Raw genomic sequence first — 18,919 nt, forward strand, 5'->3', positions numbered from 1 at the left:
TGATGCCAGGGGAATAAACTTAGTTCTTCCCAATCTGAGATTTCATTACCCTTGTTTTATGCTGCATTAACTGGTATGAGCCATGAAATTACTCATTCCTTTTAAAAGCCTGAGCGTTTTGGTTTGATGTCCTTCAGTTGTAGTGAATTCTGTATATTTATGCTTGAATGAAGTTTCCTTTATTTGTTTAAAGTCTAATGGGCAGTCATCTCTTGATCTTCTGTAACATGGCCAAGGGGAAATAAGAATGTTAATCCCTCCTCTTTATGAATTGATCCAAATAGTTAACTCTTTGGATAGGTGTTAAGCATAATAAAAAAGTTTACCCTTTCCAGCAGGAATTCAGTTCTCCTTTCCCTGCTTAGAGTTTGTTTGGAAGAGTTGTTTTCAAAGTATCAACAAACATTTTCAGTGAACATCTTTATGATTACTTTGGACCAGAAAACTTCAGATGAAGTAATGTGTACCAGTTTTACTACAGACATCAGAGCTATTTTTTTTTCCTATTCTGAAGAACTGCAACTACTGTAGTATTGTTGCATGAGAATCCTAGCTGGTGGAGGAGATCCAGGTTGTGGCCTACAATAGTCACCCTGTTCATTCTGTGCTAGTACATTTTTTTTTCCCAGAGGAGAAAAGAGCGGGAAATTTAATGCTGTTCTTTGGTATTACAAATATCTTTGCAAGCCACAACAGTTAGGCTGTGCTCAGTTAAGTGTCTTGTTTCTAGTTTTGCTGTTACTGCCTTCCTTACCGTTTTTAGTTGAATTTTCACAAGGGCTTGATTAAGTAGCTTATGTGTCACTTGGTATTCAGTTGGCCCCTTTCAGTCCCTTTTTAAGTTGATCAGCCAAATTTATGATGTTAGCAATAATCTCTGATGTACTAGAATAAGCCTGGGCCCTTGATCTTTCAGACTGCTCGGCTTTTGATGCCATGTCTTTGAAGGGGTGTTGATATCTTCATAAATCTCAGCAGAACTGCACTGGGGTGGTTTCAGCCTTCAATCTCTCGCCCTTCACTCCAAAAGCACTCAGAGGAGCTGAGTGCAGTCCCATTTGCTGATGGTTTCTCTCAGAAGAAAAGCAAGGGTTTACTTGCATGCTCAAATTGTATATGTGAGGTGTACCCAAAGGGAAACAAGATGCTCTGCGCTGGAATAATCAGTGTTCCACTGCATCTTTTATCAGAGTTGGAAGCCATGGCGGTCTGATACCATCTGCACACCAAATGTGCTGGTTCTTGACATTCTCCATGAGTGGTCAAAAAGGGAACAAATCCTCCCTTGATCACGGGGCTAAAGCATTCATTGAGATAAAGACTCACAAAAATTGCTGCTTTGTCCTATATTCTCTGTAGGATTTCTTTGATCTGTGCCAATTACAACTATTTTGGTAGTAGTTCATGCCACTTAGTGTCTAACATCAGTTATTGCCCGAATCTAATTTATTTAATTGAATGCATCAGAAAAAAATTTGAGGTTTTCTGGCAGTGGATATTTATAAGAGTGCATTGGTCACGATCCTTGTCCATCTCTTTTCCTAAAAGAAGGCATAATTTCCATACATACGAAATGCATTCACTGTGCTGGAAAAGTAAAAAACTCCTGTGGTGTTAGTACTAATAATTTCCAAAGCCTGTCAGTCACATCAATGAAAGAATGTAAGTACACTGATAGCAATGCAAATTGTAAGGCCTATTTCTTAGGGTGAACCCTCATAGTCTGGGATAGTACCATCTCCTCTTATCAGTTGACATGTATTTTTAGTCAACTTGAAGGCTATCCAGTGGACCGTTAGTTTAAGCTGGATCAAGAAATGAAGACTGGCCTACTTCTCTAGGTAATGATTAGTTCAGCACTGTAGATCCAATAAGGAATAAACTTCTTTCATATTGTGGAGCCTTCCTTCATTTTCCTGCAGAACAATATTTAAGGAGCACTTAAAATTGAATAGGTCATGCTTTGGGTACAAATTACAGCTCAACATACTGGTCCTTTAATTCCCTGGGCTTCTAACTTTTTAAAGATGTAATAGCAGGTTTTAATTTTTTTTTTTATTTTGTTTTTAGGTTTATTGTGTGGCATTAAATGATTTTGTCTTCTACTTTTTCACTGTTCTGTTTTCTCTTGTTTTTGTATTTCATTACTATTTCACCACTTATATTAAAGCTGATCCTAATTATAGACAAAGGCTGAAGTGGAGTAGGTGTTGGCACGTGGATGCTGAAGGGGATTGCTGGAACAGGCCGTGTAAGGCTGCTGGAGAGGCAGCTGCAGTGGTCAGTGTTTCTGAACATTGCAGGAGGACTGCTGGGGTGAACGCAGAACCAGATTTGCTCAGTTTTAATCATGAATCACTCTTCAGTTTCTCAAACTCAGTTCTCGTCTCCCATCTACAAAATATTCATCAGAACTGGAGATGACTATTGCAAGGAAGTTTTCTCAGCTTTTTGGTTTGGTGTTTACTTTAGGGTCTCTTTTTTTTTTTTAAACCTCACTGAGGTTAGACTGACTTGTCTGTGAGCTTTCTAGAATCTGCTCTTTATTATGCAGAGTAGTGAACATTTTTATTTAGTTAATATTTGTTACCACATTAGAGCTCAATTCTAGTTCAACCTCCTCTCTCCTCTTTTCTTTAGAAAGTGCAAAAAAGGCACACAGACCCGGTGTGTTTGCATTTCTGAGATGCCAAAATGGCAACGTATTCTCAGTCCCCTTTGCACTAGGCCAGAGACTTGGGTAGAATTTCCCTGCCAAATGTAATAAAGGTCGATATTCCTTGTTCTGTGGATGTTTATTGAGGAGAAGGAGAGAGAGAAAGGTCAGATTCAGATTTTTGATGGAAACTTGGCTGAACTCTTTACACTGAAAAGATTTTATTTATAGTTTAGCCTGTATGTTGAGGACTATTTTTCACAGTCACAAACTGTGTTTTTGGTAGAAACCTTGTACTATGTAGGAGCCAATGTACAATATGATGTACAGTAGGCAATAATTTGTTGAAGCAACTCATGTGACCTCAGTGTTCTGTGCCAGCGTGTCTCATTGTTGACACGCTGATATAAGAAAGTAAAAACAGTTCTCTGATTCACCTCCTTTTGCTTAAATGTGTCTCTACACTTACAAGCTTTTCGGTTAAGCAGTGATAGAGGTTCCAGATGGGATGGGGTTTTGGCACTCCAGAGACCAGTTTATTGCTAAGTAATGCAGGATGTTCATTCTCTGATGTGCAGTATTTGGCTGATGTTGACCATGACCAGTTCCCTCTCTTTATCTCTCTATCTATATCTCTGCATGTGTATGTATAATAATTGGCTTGCAAGCAGTGCTTTAAATTAGAGTTGGGCTGAGGAAATCAAAAGCTGTAGAAACCCAGGTTTGTGGTGGGTTTTGCAGAGCCTCTACAGTTCTGAGGTGGGCTTTCATCAGCTGTAATGAATATCTTGCCTAGCAGCTTGTGACCATAGTTCCTTGCTTTAAATTGGGATTTGGGTTTGACTAAGGTAATCTAAACCTGCAAGAGCCAAGTGTCGTAATGGACTGTGCAGTTCTTGGACTTGTTTGGAAAAGGACCAAAGCTTTTGGCTTTTTTTTCCCTGCATACAGTTAATATTAGTGCTTGGATTAGGGTTTGGGAATAAAGGACCTGAAGAGTGCAGGAGAAGGTAGAGGGGCTGTTTGGGTTATTTTTGTTTGCTCAATGGGTGCTACAGAAGCCACAAAGTTAGGAACAGGGCTGATGCCAGTGTTAGTTCATGCCCTCTGGTCTCATTTAGTGCAGAGGTGAGCAATCTCAAGGTTAAGGTTTGGGTTACTTTGACATCTACAATTAGGGTCTGAGCATCTAAAACTGTGAGCGTGCAGCTTACTGCCAGATCCGGCAATCTGAAGAGCTAGGAGGAGGCTCATGTAGAAAGTGCCTAGTTACAGCAGCGTTTTTCTTCTTGGTGGTAGCCATCTTGGTGTAGGCTGTTTTTAACCTCAAGCCACTGTGTGGTAAAATAATAAATAGGTGTAATTTTGGAATCTGGAATTCTGACCTGTCTTAACTGCAAAGACAAAATGAATGATAGGACTTCAGCTGAGTTGTGAGAGACTCTAGAGGTGTAAGAAGTTCCTTATTTGCCATGTTCTGTCCAAATTGCAAGTATTTTTCTTGATATTTTGCTATTTCAACAGAAACACACTAAGGATTTTGTGGTGATGGCAGGTGCTGACAAAAATCGGTATCCTACTGAGAATGCTTTGAATCTAAGGTTACAGATAGAAAGAAACAGTAAATTGATCACTTATGCTCTCCACGATTCACATAAATTTCAGATAATAAATACTTCCTCCCAAAGCAGACTTGTGCTCTGACAGTATCATAGAGCAAAACTTCTGGCAGCTGTTGTAAATATAATGTGGGAAGGTGCTGTATGTGTTTGCTGTGTTTCACAATGTGAACTTGGCTAGCCAGCTTTAGCCAGAAGAAGTAGGTACTATGATTTTCAGGAGGGGCAAAATGTCACTTAATTTTGTACAGCCACAGGACTAATTGTGTCTGTCAGATACTGCTTCTTTGCTCATCTTGAAGAAAAACAGTAAAAGTAGATGAAATTTCATTAGAAGAATTCCAATCAATGACTGGATGATAAACAGTTGTCTAAGAAGTTAGAAAACCTTGTTTTTCTTTAACCTACCCTTCTTTCTTCCTAAAAGCAGTATGCAAGGAGCTATACCTCATAAGTGTGGGCTAAGAACTAGCTAAAACATAGTCAGATGTATTGAGAAGAACACGCTTATTTGTGTAATACTGGTGTATTAATGCTTTTTAAATGGGACTCTTTGTTTCCAGGCCTTTTTGCAAATGTGCAATCTGCCAATCCGGGTGGTTTGCAGGGCAAATGCTGAGTACATGTCCCCATCTGGTAAGTATGGCCTTCATTTAGATTACTACGTTATGCCTCCATTTTGATACCATGGCAACTGTGCCTTGTCTTGCTGATAACAGTCGGTCAGTGCTACTGTGCATGCGTTGCCTTCCCCCCTCCTCTCCAGTGCAGTTTCTCCTCTGTAAACAATTAAAACAGTCAGACGCAAAGTAATATTGGCACAATGTGTAACTGCGCCTCTAACTGCAGTACCTATATATAGCATTCAGACTGTTCAAATATTTGGTGGAAGCCTTCTCTAAGATGCCTAAGAGTTGTTGTGTTCTGAAGCAGAAAGACTTATGTTTCCAAGAGTGGCTTTATTCTGCATCCAGGGAATATTCCAGTGAATGCTGTTATATTTTGCCATTGCTGTGGTGAGACAACACTGGAGGAGTATCTTTTGTTACCCTGTCTGGAAGATGATTGCCAGGATGTTGATACAGGAGAATATCGAAGGGTGCATTGTCACTGTTAAGGGTGGCAGGTGATTTTAAATCTTCCTCTGATCCGTGAGACTGTCTGGAAAAAAACCCGAGCCCACCAACAATAAATTAAGTATTACAAGGGTACAGAGTCTGCCTTCCGCTGGAGGTGACTGGTTGCCTAAAAACCTCCAGAGGCCGGCTCCAGAGGTTACCTAAAAATCAGAGAATTGCTGAATGCAGCGCGCAAAAGTCTGGTAATCCTCGCGCTCCTTATCAGATTTCTGTTGCGTGCCAACTGTATGGATTCTGCTGTGCTACTGATATTCCAGTCAAAGCAACTGGAATTATGCTATTTAAAAAAACCAAAAAACAAACAAACAAAAAACCCCAGTTGCTGGGCAGCAGTGAAAACACAGCAAAATACGGAGGTATGTAAATTATTTGTTACTAAGTAAAGGTAGTTCTGAAATGCTGAATCCATGCACAGAGGAGTGTCTTGTGTGCACAGGAGTAGGACTGGTAACAGTTGCATACTCTCTCTTCTCTGCCACCTCCACCCCATGTCCACACTTGCTGGCATCTGATGTTATAGTCTGGATCTGAACCCTTTCTTCCTTCTGCTGAAAACAAGGAGCACAAGAGGGAAAATGATACTGCTTCAATTTTAAATGTAGGTAGAAATACATGTGTTCTTTTTGCCCTTACTCCTGGAGTCCTTGTTGTTTTTATTTACTTTCCCCATTTCCTTTCTGTATAATATTTTGATTGTTTAATGATAATTCAGAGAAGGTTTTCATTTGCTCCCTTCTCCCTCCCCACCTCCCCCTGTCTCACAGCAGCAGCAGAGAGAGATCTGCATCTCATCTTTTTGGGGGAATGGTTATTTATCTCATAGTCATTGTAATGATGAAACCCATTCTGAGGGAGTCAAAAGCGGAATGCCAAAGGATTGTCTTGGTGTGTGAAGTACACAGTCTGACTGAAACCACTGAATTCTGCAGCTCAGAAAGGTCTGCGTTTTCCTTCTGCAACATGCAATGTGTGGATGCAGATGAAGCCTTTGTTGGTGTGATACACTTCATTTATTACCCTTAGGCTGATCGAGCCAGTGAGAAGTGAATTTCATGATAAAAACCATGACTGAATCTGCTGTTAGCATGAACTGTTTTTGTGTTTCAGTGACAAGAGTGAATGTATTGCTAATAAGATATTTGGAGTCAGGCAGGTACTGATCTTGCTCTGTCTATCGAGAGCAGAGTTTGCCCACAGCAAGAGGTGGGAATATAAGAGTGTGCTGTGCCCCACTGCACTGGGCAGGCTTGTTTACTGCCTTTGGGCATGAGGGTGTTATCAATAATACAAAACATCCAGCATTTATCTCCATTTATGGACGATTTCAATCATGTAAGTAATCCTAAAAGATTTAGTCTTAAATTTAAGGTTGATGTTTGTCAATTGCATTTGGATGAAGATTTTCAGAATGACCAATGCGATTAGGGTGGATTGGAGCAGGAGCCCTCAGCTTCACATGTTGAGAGCTAGGAAAAATGGGCATCAGGCAACTTCTGTCATTCGTTGTGGCTTGCTGTGTGTAACAGGGCTACCTCTTGTATCTCTGCCTGCCTTAAAGCTTTGGCTCAGTTCGGCGTGTAAGAAAAGTTACCAAGCAGAGAAGGTGGTGTGTACAGACTCGGGAGCCCTTCACAGCCCCGCAGGTTCCCCCAGTGACACAGTCATTTCCCAGTCTCCTTTTGAGGACCGGTCATTTTTAGCCCTACTCCATGCTGGACCCTCAGGGCTCAGCTTCATAGACTGAATGTTGAGCCTTACTAGTATTAAGCTTTAACTCTGTTTTGATTCCGTGATGATGAAGCTCCTTCCCCCTCACAGCCCCCCAGATCATGAAGCTGTGGGTCTCATACTGAGAACCTGTTCCTGGCCCCAGGACCACGAGGGCTTGAAAATGTCGGCTCACAACTAGAGGGTGAAGATTGGGGCAGCCAAAAGGAGCCGGCTGGCCCAGTCGTTGGAAATCTGAAGGAGCGGAGGAGGGAGAGTCAAGACCCTGCCTTGCTGAGTGTGCGTTTGCACTTCCCCCTGCTTGCTCTTCTGGGCACAGTGCCACATCTCCCGTCATCCTTTCAGCAGCCCTTTCCCTGCCAGTGGGTTAGAAGGGAGGGTGGGAACGCGTGGTGTCGTAAAACTAGCCAAGGGCTCTGTCTGCTTTCCTGGGATTTCCCAGCTGTGCTTCAGAGAAGCACTGAATTAAGTCTTTCCAGCAAAGCAAAATCCATTATTAAAATACAAGTTGATAGATCTCATTCAATAACTTCGAAATACACAATTGCAAGTATTGCGTGTAGAAGAGGTTCAGGGGGCGAAAGATCAGGAGGAAGATATTTGTTAGTACAAATGTTTGGTGGATGAGCTATGTGTGTTAGAGCTTTACCTGGGCTCATTTGAAAAAAACCACTGATGTTCAGGTGTACCTGCAATATTTAATTGCTTTGAAAATTGGAAATGATGTTTTACATGCATAAAAACCTCTTACTAAAATATATTTCTCATTTTACAGGCAAAGTACCCTTTATTCATGTGGGAAATCAAGTAGTATCTGAACTTGGGCCCATAGTCCAGTTTGTAAAAGCCAAGGTAATAATAGTACGTTGTTTTTGTCAGTTAGCGAATAGCACATTAATCCTGCTTAGCATTGTGCTGATTTGGTGTGCTCTTCTGGAATGTTACTTAATTTGTTAAAACAGTGTAGAAATCTAGTGCCATTTTAAAAGAAAGATATCCTGGAATAGGAGTTTGTTGAGGTGGAAACATTTCTCTTTGACATTTACTCAAATTCTGGGAGTAAATTTCTATGTGGGATAGCTGCATACCAGTGCCAGTTTCTGAGACTGTTTTTCTACCTGCCCTGTCTCTGGGTCTCAGAGCTCTTAAACCCAGAACTGGCTGGTTTAAATCTTAAAGTGTCAGATACTACCTTTGCTTCCTAACCCCTGCCCCATATTTTTAAAAACATTGTCTTTTCACTGAGCAGTTGATAAAGCTGTATCACAGATCTAAATTTGTGTTTAATTCTTGCCACAGAGACAACAGTAACCAGGAGGCTGTGTGCTCAAACAGTGATAATAGTCTACATTTCTTCTGGATTAGCTATATTACATAATGATGATTTCTTTTTAATTCCAAAGGACACTGTGTAAAAATTGCATATGTAATTTTTTACTGAACTAGGTAAGAGATCAGGATCTGAGCCAGAGCTCATTGATTTTAGAGGTCCTTGTGTCAGGCATTGCTGAATATTCCAATATCCTTTCTTACATGTGTGTCTTTTTTTTCTTTTTCTTTTCCCCATTAGGGCCATTCTCTCAGTGATGGGTTGGATGAAGTCCAAAAAGCTGAGATGAAAGCCTACATGGAATTAGTCAATAATATGCTCTTGACAGCAGAGGTACAGCGAACCATAGTAACTCTGCATACTTACATAAGTGACTATAGGCAAGAAAGCTTTAGGATTTTTCCCTGTATTGGAAATACCGCTTGTTCTTAGATTAGGTCATCAACTTTGAGGTGAAAGGAGGCAGGAATAAATTCTCTGTACCCTATGGATTGCTTGCTGAAATGTTCCTGTAGACACAAGCCACACGTATGATTCCCTTGACCTACCTGCCGTGTGTCACATAGCTGTAGAAGTAACCGATTTCCGCAGATGGAAAATGCTGGTGGCTCCTGTATTCTACCCCACCCTACAGCTAGTCGGGCACCCCGCTGTCACCTTCCACAGTGTGCATGCTCACACGCCTAGTGGGAAGCTGGGATCCCCTGTGGTTTGCATCTGTGGCCAGTTAATGTGGCACAATCCCAGCGTAGGAACAGTGTTGGAAATGCTGGGCAGGCTGCAGGTGGCCGAGGGCTGGTAACCTGTGCGCCGAGTCGTGTGCGGTGTGGGCAGCGGGAGTGGGCCTTTGGTCTCAGCTTGGTCCTGGTGCTGTCGAAGTAAGGACTAGCAACTGGGCTTTTGCTTTCCAGTTTTAATTTCTTCTCTACATTCAGAGGTCTAACAGAAGGAATGAAATGGAAATTTAATCTCATACAGAAAAGAAAATTCTACTAGTGAGAAATGATTGTCTCTGTATTCTCCTTTATTAGGAAGTTTTAGTAAGTGTTCTTTCTGTTCCTAGCTCTACCTCCAATGGTGTGATGATGTTACAGTAGAGGAGGTGAGTGGTTCTGCAGCATTTATCTTAATTAAAATTTAATGACAAAACACTTTTGCTCACAATTGCAAGTCCCTACTCATAAATGAAACATTGAGGTTTATACCATTAATGATACAGTCTTTTTGCTTTAATTTCGCTTGCATATACGTTTTAGGGAAGTTGTGTCATACTGGAGGTAGCTGACTGTAAAATAGATATGGGTTTTGTATATGTTTCTGAAGTAAGAGTTTTAAATGGTTATGCTGCAAACTGTAAGTTCTGCGCAAATAATTACAGCATATCACGCAACTTGCTTTCTCTTTTACAGCTCCCTTTCTGATAGAAATATGTGAATATTAGCTATTTTGTGTGTAGAGGTATCTGTATTTTCTTATAACACAGTACCTTTCTGTTTTTAAACAAAGATTACTCACCCGAGGTATGGCTCCCCTTACCCATGGCCTCTTAACCGCATTTTGTCCTATCAGAAGCAATGGGAGGTAAGGCGAAAGATGAAAGCCATTGGATGGGCTGGGAAGACACTTGAACAGGTCAGTATAAAAAGTGGAGCTTATTTCTTTACCCTGTTCTATTTTTTCTTTCCTTTTTTTTTTTTAAAAAAAAAAAAAGCTTTGGAGAGTAACACACTCTTGAAACAGATGTGGTAAAAAATATATTCTGTACTTAAAACATTATCTGGAGTCAGGTATTTGCCTTCAGCAGCAATAAATCTTAAATTATGTATAACCCAGTGGGGTGGGAGGAAGGATATTTTGCCATGAATGTACATCTCTGGTGATGTTAGTTTAGGCTGTAGTCCTGAAAATAGGTTGTAAGTTACAGCCCCTACTTCCTGTATGGTGTTAATAGGCATGCTTTGCAGGATTATGGCTTCCCTTGTCGGAGGTCTTAAAAAAAAAAAAAAAAAAAAAAAAAAGCAGTTTTGAGGTATAAGTTAGTAACTTTAATTAAGCTAAGTTCTAAATGTTATGGGAAGCATTTAATCAGAATTGCTTTACATCAAATGTTAGATTAAGTAGCACTTAGCTACCTGCCTACTGTGTAGGTTTGACTGACTTTAACACCTTTTGATGTTCTGACATTGTATGTTCCTTGTTTGCACCGTCAGTGCAAATACAGTAAGGAGGTTATTTTTTGCAATGTTGGCATTTCCTGACAATACGGATCTTTTATCTCTTGTGTGGTTTGATAGGTGCTTGAAGATGTAGATCAGTGTTGTCAGGCTCTCTCCCAGAGATTAGGAACGCAACCATATTTCTTCAATAAGCAGTAAGTTACTCTTTACTGAAATATTACATTCAGGAATGTGAGATAAAGATATACATCCACACACATATATATATATGTATATATGGAAAACTGTTTTATTTTAATGTTACATGGTTAGTTGAGGAAATACAAATGTGTGACTGGAATATAAACATGAAATTTCAGAAATAAGTAATTAAAGGTTTTAAAAGGAAAGTTTCTGTAAGTTTCTGTTGGTTTTTTTTTCTATTTATGATTTAGTTTTACTCCTGCTTGTCTTCTCTACAGAGTCTACCACAACTTACGTAGGCTACAAATGTACACCTTTATACAGTTAGTTTCTTATTAAAAATGATACATGTAAAGCTTTACTTGTATTTCTTGGGTAACATTCTCTACTAGGTACAGGGGAGTGAATGTACATCATGCCCTCCTGACCAGGACAGCGTCTCTTGCCCTTCTTAACACCAGGGGCAGCTCTGAATGAACTGAATTAGCATGAGGGTGCCTGTGAGCTGTAAGAAGTGGGGGAGAAGCTAGCCTCGTATTGACAAAGGATCAGTTGCAAAGTGAAAACTAAGATTCACATTCCCAGGGAAGAAAAAAGGAACAACCTGGCCTTCATTGGATGTCCTCTGCTTTCACCCGTTTCTTCTAATTGCAAAACGCTCCCCTCCCTTCCCCCCCCATTCAATATTTTTAAAATGTTATGAATTTAAATAACATCACATTAGCTTCCTCTTGTCTCCTGGTGCTTGGACCAAACGAGAAATGCTCAGGTCTGGATTTCAGTTAACTACATTTGGACAGGGAGATGTCTTCAAAAGGCAGCATATGGTCTTGGTTACTTCTCCATGTGTGTCTTTGCCCCTTAATCTTTTCCAAGTTGAGACTAGGTGGGTAGTATAAACAGGGTGGATACAGAAACATGCGTTGTAGAAGACAAGTTTGAATTGCATCTTCTCAACTCATTCTTAAACATAGTATCTCCTAAATTTTCCTTCTGTATTTGTAGATAATTGTGGCTTGGGGATTTTGTTTTTGTTGTTTGTTAATCATGCTTTCTTGGTACAGTTTCAACCTTTAAGCTTTTTAGCTGTCTAAAATATTACTAAGAGAGTATGTGTTCTTAGTCCAGTATTTGTCAGTCTGTGACTTCTGGGAGTCTGTAGGAGGTAAATAAGAAAAGCAGCCTGTTGCTGACAGATTTAAGTTTGTTATACAAGGGTCCACATCTCCACTGGGGAGTTCTTAGTGATCCACAAATAGAAAGGCAAAAAAATTATCAGTTAGAAAACCCTCATGCTGCTTACCTTGAACACTAGTAAAGAAGGACTCTTAAGTTATTAATATATTTGAAAAAAAATTTTATTTGCACATGGGCTACTTATATACAAAGGTCCAAGATGACAATTCAGAAGGTTTGTACCTAAAATAAAGTAGGACTGAAAACATTCAATAGACCACTGTTTCCCAAAATACCTGTTTTCTTCTGTGTGCCCTTTCAAAAAAGAGATGTTTCCAGCTGCTGTCACCCTGGAGCTCCTTTTCTTATTGGTTGAATAGTTCCTGGCTATTGAGAAGGACAAAAAGGGAATAGGGGTTTTGTGCCTTTATTTCCCCCCCTCTCTTCTTTTTTTTTCCCCTTTGTGAAATAATAGCTGGGTTGTTTTTTTTTTTTAATATACATATGCAGAGGAAAAAGAAAAACCCCCAAAAGACCTGATAAGCATTTGCCCTTGTTACAGAACTAAAAGATGGAGCATGGTTTGCTATTTGATCAGTAACTCCGTCCCTTCTAAGAAGTGTTATTTCCACATTTCCAAGCTACCAAAAGCAAAGAAAGATGCCATACTGAGAACTAGCAGTATGCTTATATACTGTATACACAGTTTTCATGCATTTGGTTAAGTTCAGTGTTGCTTGATCTCTTCCCGGTTCTTAGATTGCATGGCTATCTGAAAGTTATTCAGAACAGCAGGGTTTTTCTTGATCAGGACTTGCCTTCCAAAATACTTGTTCTTTTTTCTGTTTGTTTTTACAGACCAACTGAATTAGATGCTCTGGTATTTGGACATCTGTTCACAATCCTTACTACTCAACTAACCACTGACGAACTCTCTGAAAAAGTGAAAAACTACAGTAATCTCACAGCCTTTTGTCGGCGAATAGAGCAGCAGTACTTTGAGGGTCATGATAAAGACAGCTCTGCAACTGTTGCAGCCCGATCTGCTAAGAGGTCCTTACTGAGATAAGCACGTTGGTTGGTGGTTGGAGTGGATTGCATTTCAGTTTTGGGTTTTGTCGTTCAGTGAATTGATTTTGATAATGGAAGTGTGTGTTAGCTTTTTGAAGCTGCCAAATCATTCTGGAGCAAGAAAAAACTCTAAATCCAGTTCTTGTGTTGTAGAATATGCTGTACACATTTAACCTGAAATGAGTGTATGGGCACTTCCATTTTAATAGCCTGTATGCCACTTACTCTAAAGTGACCTTGGAAAAACACTGTATCTGTATTAAAAAAAAAATAAAATCCTTTAAAAAGTTTCTCTCTCATCTTTCTAAATGCCTTTCTTACTAAGTTTTATGTCTATGTTATTAATGTCTATGTAATTAATGAATGGGATCTGGTTGGCATCTGGAAGACAGTTGTATGGTAAACTAGTTAGAATTATTAAGCTGGACTCATTAGAGATCTTAAGTTTGCCTGCCTCAGCCAAAATTCATTCAGGAATTGGGTGACAAAAATGTCTTGGAGCTCTGCAGCACACAGGTGATGTGATTTTATTCAGTCAGTTCTTAGTTTGTGTTAAAGTAGCTCCTGGCTGTCATTACTACTACTTATGTGTGCCTGCCTCTGCTTTTATTTCTTGTTCATCTTTGGTTTTTGGCTTTACATTTTTTTTTCTTCCTATGATTTTCTAGTTTTAATCCCCAGCTTGTCTTGCTCTTTGTTTAAGAAACAAATTTGCTAGGTAAGTATCTGTCTCACTGTTTCCACTTCCAGTATGTTAATGTTGCTTCTGAACTTTGACATACTTGCTGGTGCGGTTCTCATAGCAAAGGACTTGGTATGAGCCTGTGGCTGGCATGCCTTGGTCCTTCTGCCTGTAAATTACCCTGTGGTACGTGTAGGCACAGTAACACAGTAGTAAGCAAAGAAGTATCACTGTGGTGCTCCAAAAACGCTGGCAATGTGGAAATTTTCAAGGGAGAGTTCCTGTGTGTAGGTGAGGACTTGATGTGACTAGTATTTCCTCAAATGGATTAAATGGCACCACTCTCTTCTGCTTTGTCACTTGTACTTGGCACTTTTCAAAAGCGCCAACAATCCCAAGAATGTGCTGGTGGCAAAACCAGTCCTCATGCACTTGGGAAGTCCTGGGCACAACTGGGACCCAGTTCAGGCTGTTTGGCCAGTTGGAACCATTGTGTTTTCTTACTATGAAATATATCTTTTTGACTATACTCCTCAGTGTCAAAATACTTAATGGCTTGAACTCGTTATGCAGTGGTCATGAGATTGTTGGCTGCCATTTCCTTCTCTCTTAAAAACTGAGCAGAAAGCAGCTGCGTACCTTGGACTGTCTGGGTGTCTCTTGACGCTGTGGCTCATGAACCACTGCTTACTCATTCCCTGTGGGGGACCACTCTTGTCAGCTTGACTGGAAAATGGAGCTGAATTCTTACTGCCTGCTTTTTGATACAGGAGTCCTGCTGGAGTCAAACTGACGTAAGTATCAATGTGTAAGAGGGTCTTGGCCTTTCATCAAGTCACTCTTGCCAGGAGAGGAAAATTGCCCTTGTCCTGCATTTCAGTCTGAAAATTTCACACGTGTATGTTGAATAACTTTTCAAACTAAAACCTATCAGCTCTTCACTGCTTAGTGACAATTTCTACTGTCAAAGCAGTCGGTAGCTGAGAACCCAGATATTTATTTCTAACCTGCTTTTCTGCATTGATGCAAATTCAGAAAAACTGGAAAAGAATTTGTTATAGAGTTTTCCTTAGTTTGGAGAGAATATTAGGATATACACTACTTTGAGAGAAAAACTCTCTAATAGTCTCTAAAGCCAGCAATGCCATGGTGATGGGGAAATACTGTGTGAAAACTGAAGTATCTTAATCCAGAGCAATTAAACTTGCCTTTTACCTCCTGCTATATACAGAGCGCCATTCATAAGTAAAGATTTTAAACTAGCTTCTGTGGTTTTGGCAGTTCTTCTGCTACCAGTAGACTGAACTACAGGAGTAACTTACTTAATGGATTTCCAAACCCACCTAATGCACAGGCATTAACTTATATGCAATCTAAAAAAATTGCAAGTGGGCATGTATTCCTCCTTTTTAAAGGCTGCAGTGGCCATTAGCCAACTTGTAACCAAATTTCAGCAATTGCTTTGAAACAGCATTGAATTAAACAATGTATTTATATTTTGGCAAGGTTTCTGTGAGGCAGAGCAAGCACTGGTAATACAACACTTTGAATGCTGAGCAGGTAGTTATTGCAAATTTTGTGTGGTAACACATAGCAAGCTTTCTAACTTCAGAGGATTAAAAAAACCCCACTGAGGTAGCCATATGCATTAACCCACTTTGAATGTCTCATCTAGAAAATATACTCAAATGCTGTGGAAGTGGTTCAGCAAAAGATACTGATCTGTTACAAAGTTTGTGTAAATCCACCTGAGCTACTCAGACTGCACTTAAGGATACAGAGACAGGCAAATTACAGGGAGTTTTCAATACTGAATGAGAAGACAAGCAGAGACTGAGGTCTGGAAGCTACACTGAATAGTTTTTGAAAGTTCAACCACCCCTTATTCCTTGTGTGTGACTTGGATAATTTAATTAGTAAAGCAAAATTTAAATGGGAAAAAGCATTCTTTACTTCCTTGACTGAAGAGCCTACTTTCTATGTGGCATGTTTGCCACAGGGCTGGTTTGTAGAATGAGGCTGCACATCAGTCTAGGTGATACCAAAACTTAAAACTACAAGGAAAACCTTGGCTCTGCTACCAACCAGTGTTGAAAATAGCTATTAAAATCCTAGACAAAGGACATACTTTGTGCTTCATAAATACAAGAAGCCATTATGTTTTTTTTAAATGACATTGCTAACATGACTAGTGCTGCAGAGCAGAGTGAGCTGAGCGCCGAGGACCAAAGCTTGTAAGCCATGCTTTAACTCAGGGAAGCTGCAGTCCTATAAAGGACACTGATGCTGACTGCTCCTGAAATGCTGGGTGCAGTTCAAGAAAAAGAATGAAAAGTTGAAACAAGACCAGCAATAAAACCAGTTAAGGGTGGAAAAAACCAAACCCAGTAACCTTTCTAGCAAGGGAGTTGAGCAAGTCAACCAACCTCCATTATCCAAGGCCCAGGAAAGAGGGCTTTCTATTAGTCTGACTGGCCCTCTAGTAGACAAGGTGGTGGTGCACGTGCAGTCTGTGAGAATTTTACTCTTGGCTTGTGTGTTCTGCTACATCTCCCATGACTGAAGTCCAGCTGCTGCACCAGTGGCAGAAATCAGTCCTAGGGTCTGTCTCGTGTAGCAGGACAGTGTGGATAATGGTTTTCTTTCCTAGCTTTTCAAGCTCAGCAATCCCAAGGTCCCAGAAGCTATTTTGGGTGAAGAAAGTAGACAGCTGGAACTTCTGAAGTTTCCCCAAATTAAGACAAAAATTAGATTCCTAACAGAAAGAATGTCAGGAGCAGCTGCACCATGGCTTAACATACATCCTCCGAATATGCCCCACCAGGAACTGCAGGAGTCACTCAACCAAAACAGTACACAAAGTCATAAAAGCACTCATAACTACAAGTGAATAGACATTACTGAGTCTGAACAATGTATAAATCACTTGCCCATGGTAGTTTGCTTCTTAATGTATAAATCACTTGCCCATGGTAGTTTGCTTCTTGCAGTCTTTTTGTTCCACGAATTAATAGCTTCATACGGAGATGATCAAGTTGAGCTAAATGCTAGTCGGAAAATAGCAGATTCTTTCCTTGTCTGATGGAGCTAAAACAATTGAGAAAGTCCTGTTGAAAACGGCACTGCTCCTCCATTCCCGAGATGCTTCTCTGGGGTTGTGGAAGGGACTAATCTTACTCAGCAGACCCTGCTCAGCACAGTTACCTGCTCATGTCTTTGCTAGATTCTGGTATCTACTCCTATCAGAAATGCGCGGTGCCAATTCCAGATGTTGTGAAGGTCTTGTTTGCTTGATCAGCACAGCATCGTATGCATAGCTAAACTGTGAAGCCCAGGTACCCTGCACCGCTGCCTGTACAGCATGGAAAATGGAGCAACCATCCTGCTCCACCACAGGTTGTGGCAAACCAGCTTGTGATTCAAAAGTGGCCAGGATTTCAGCCACAGGTTAATTTATAGTATTGGACCACTGATTCCAGCTGACAGCACTTCCAGAGCCCCTGGTTTTCCTGTCCCTCTCTGAAGAAAGCTTTCCTTGACTGGGGAGTCTCTGATGCTACATTTTATGGTGATGTGATGAGATTTCAAAACAGAGGTTATGTGAAGGAAGGATTTTGCTAGGACCTATCACTCTTCGCATACCAGTTAGTAAAAATTATAGTATTGAATGGTGTTAATGAGAAATTCATCTGCTATTTTCCCTGCCTTTTCTTTTATTTCCCCTCCTCTTTCCCCAAGGAAAGAAAAATAACCTGGCAATCTCCTGCTTCTCAAATGTACTTAAAGCTCAGTGTTGTGGAAAAAAAGAGCCTAGCACAGCCCTGCACATGGAGAATGCTGCTGAGATGCACTTAATGATGCCTCTTAGGATCAGCTGTGCTGCTAGAAAACGCTTCATTTCCTGTGGCTTTCTTTCTTTACAAGCAGAGTGCAGCTCCAATGGCTCTCACAACAATTAGCACCCACTTGTTCTGCAGGTTTGAAGTTTTTTACATTAGTCAGGTTGAGAAATTCATGGTATTAATCATGACTGAAGTTGTTATTTATCACCTGCTGGGTGAGAAATAATAATTTTGGCACTACTGGGGCAGCAGGCCAGAAGTACCAAATTAAGTAAAACATCTAAACACTAGCAAGGATCATTTCTCTGATTAATGAATTGTTACAAAGAAAAAGTGCTACTCGTTATCTGATCTTAGGATAAAAGTAGGAGTTGGAAGTAGAAAGCATTAGCAAAGTCAGGCTATACCCTGATGTAGTTTGAAACTTTCCTGGCTGATCTCTCCTCTGTCATTCACTAACTGCTAACAGGCACTCATCTGCGTCAGAGGTTTGCAATACTTGGCTCACACCCCCAATGCCAGCTTTGTAAAAAAGTAGCATTTGGCAGGGAGCTCGAGGTCCCTGTGTAATGGCCTCGAAAGAAACTTTGAAATAATTTTAACCTTCTAGGGCTTGTCTAGGTTGGAAGGTTTTGCCATAGGAACAGTTACCAGCCTGGCAAAACACCATTGTGTCAAGGCAATAATAGGGGTGCAGGAAACAAGATCAGCGACATCAACAGAATTAACCTTAACCCCAGGCAACTGTATCCATCCTGGGGCCAGAGTCACCTACCGGATTAAAAAAGCCCACAAACTCCACACGCCTGATCAGAAATACTTCACATGTAAATACAAAAAGGCTTGGCCTACACAGAGGTGGTTACATTGAAATGAGGTCTGTGTGTGCTGTTACAACACTAAGCCACCAAGTCACGGTGACATACCACGGCCTCTCCCTGCCTGCAAGACCATTGCGGGGAGCTGAGGAGCTGACTGCATAGCAAGGTTCATAGAGATGCTATTTTCTGGGTTCATAAATGAGATGAAAACCTGCCTGTTAGCCTTGAATATGGTTGAAGAACTCAGCCTGGGAGAAAAATGCCACCACTGAAAGCAAGCAGAAACTTTGGGTGCAATTTTGTTTGCTTGTTGAGGCTTACAGGAAAAAAGAAAAATAGTGAGCGTTTGAGAGACATTTTTGGCTCCAACTAATTCATTTGCTGGAAAGAAGGCACAGACTTTTTCCATAGAGAGCGTCAACCATTCCTGTCTGTTGCTGCAGACTTCAAATTTGGCACTAGTTGAGGTGAAGAACTTCCCACTGTTGTCACAGA

The 18,919-nt window shown here is 40.5% G+C and overlaps 1 protein-coding gene across 1 annotated transcript in view; it reads left to right on the forward strand.

The window, feature by feature from the left end:
• The window catches only part of MTX2 (metaxin 2), a 34,945-nt gene extending 21,576 nt beyond the window's left edge, over positions 1 to 13,369 (forward strand). The window contains 7 exon segments of the mRNA XM_075710882.1: positions 4,839 to 4,911; positions 7,918 to 7,994; positions 8,713 to 8,805; positions 9,536 to 9,574; positions 9,979 to 10,104; positions 10,767 to 10,843; positions 12,867 to 13,369. Coding sequence (XP_075566997.1) covers positions 4,839 to 4,911; positions 7,918 to 7,994; positions 8,713 to 8,805; positions 9,536 to 9,574; positions 9,979 to 10,104; positions 10,767 to 10,843; positions 12,867 to 13,077 — 696 coding nt within the window. The 3' untranslated portion in view covers positions 13,078 to 13,369.
• The last annotated feature ends 5,550 nt before the right edge of the window (positions 13,370 to 18,919 follow it).

Source organism: Pelecanus crispus, chromosome 5, assembly GCF_030463565.1.
Source record: "Pelecanus crispus isolate bPelCri1 chromosome 5, bPelCri1.pri, whole genome shotgun sequence".
Taxonomy (NCBI): Eukaryota; Metazoa; Chordata; class Aves; order Pelecaniformes; family Pelecanidae; genus Pelecanus; species Pelecanus crispus.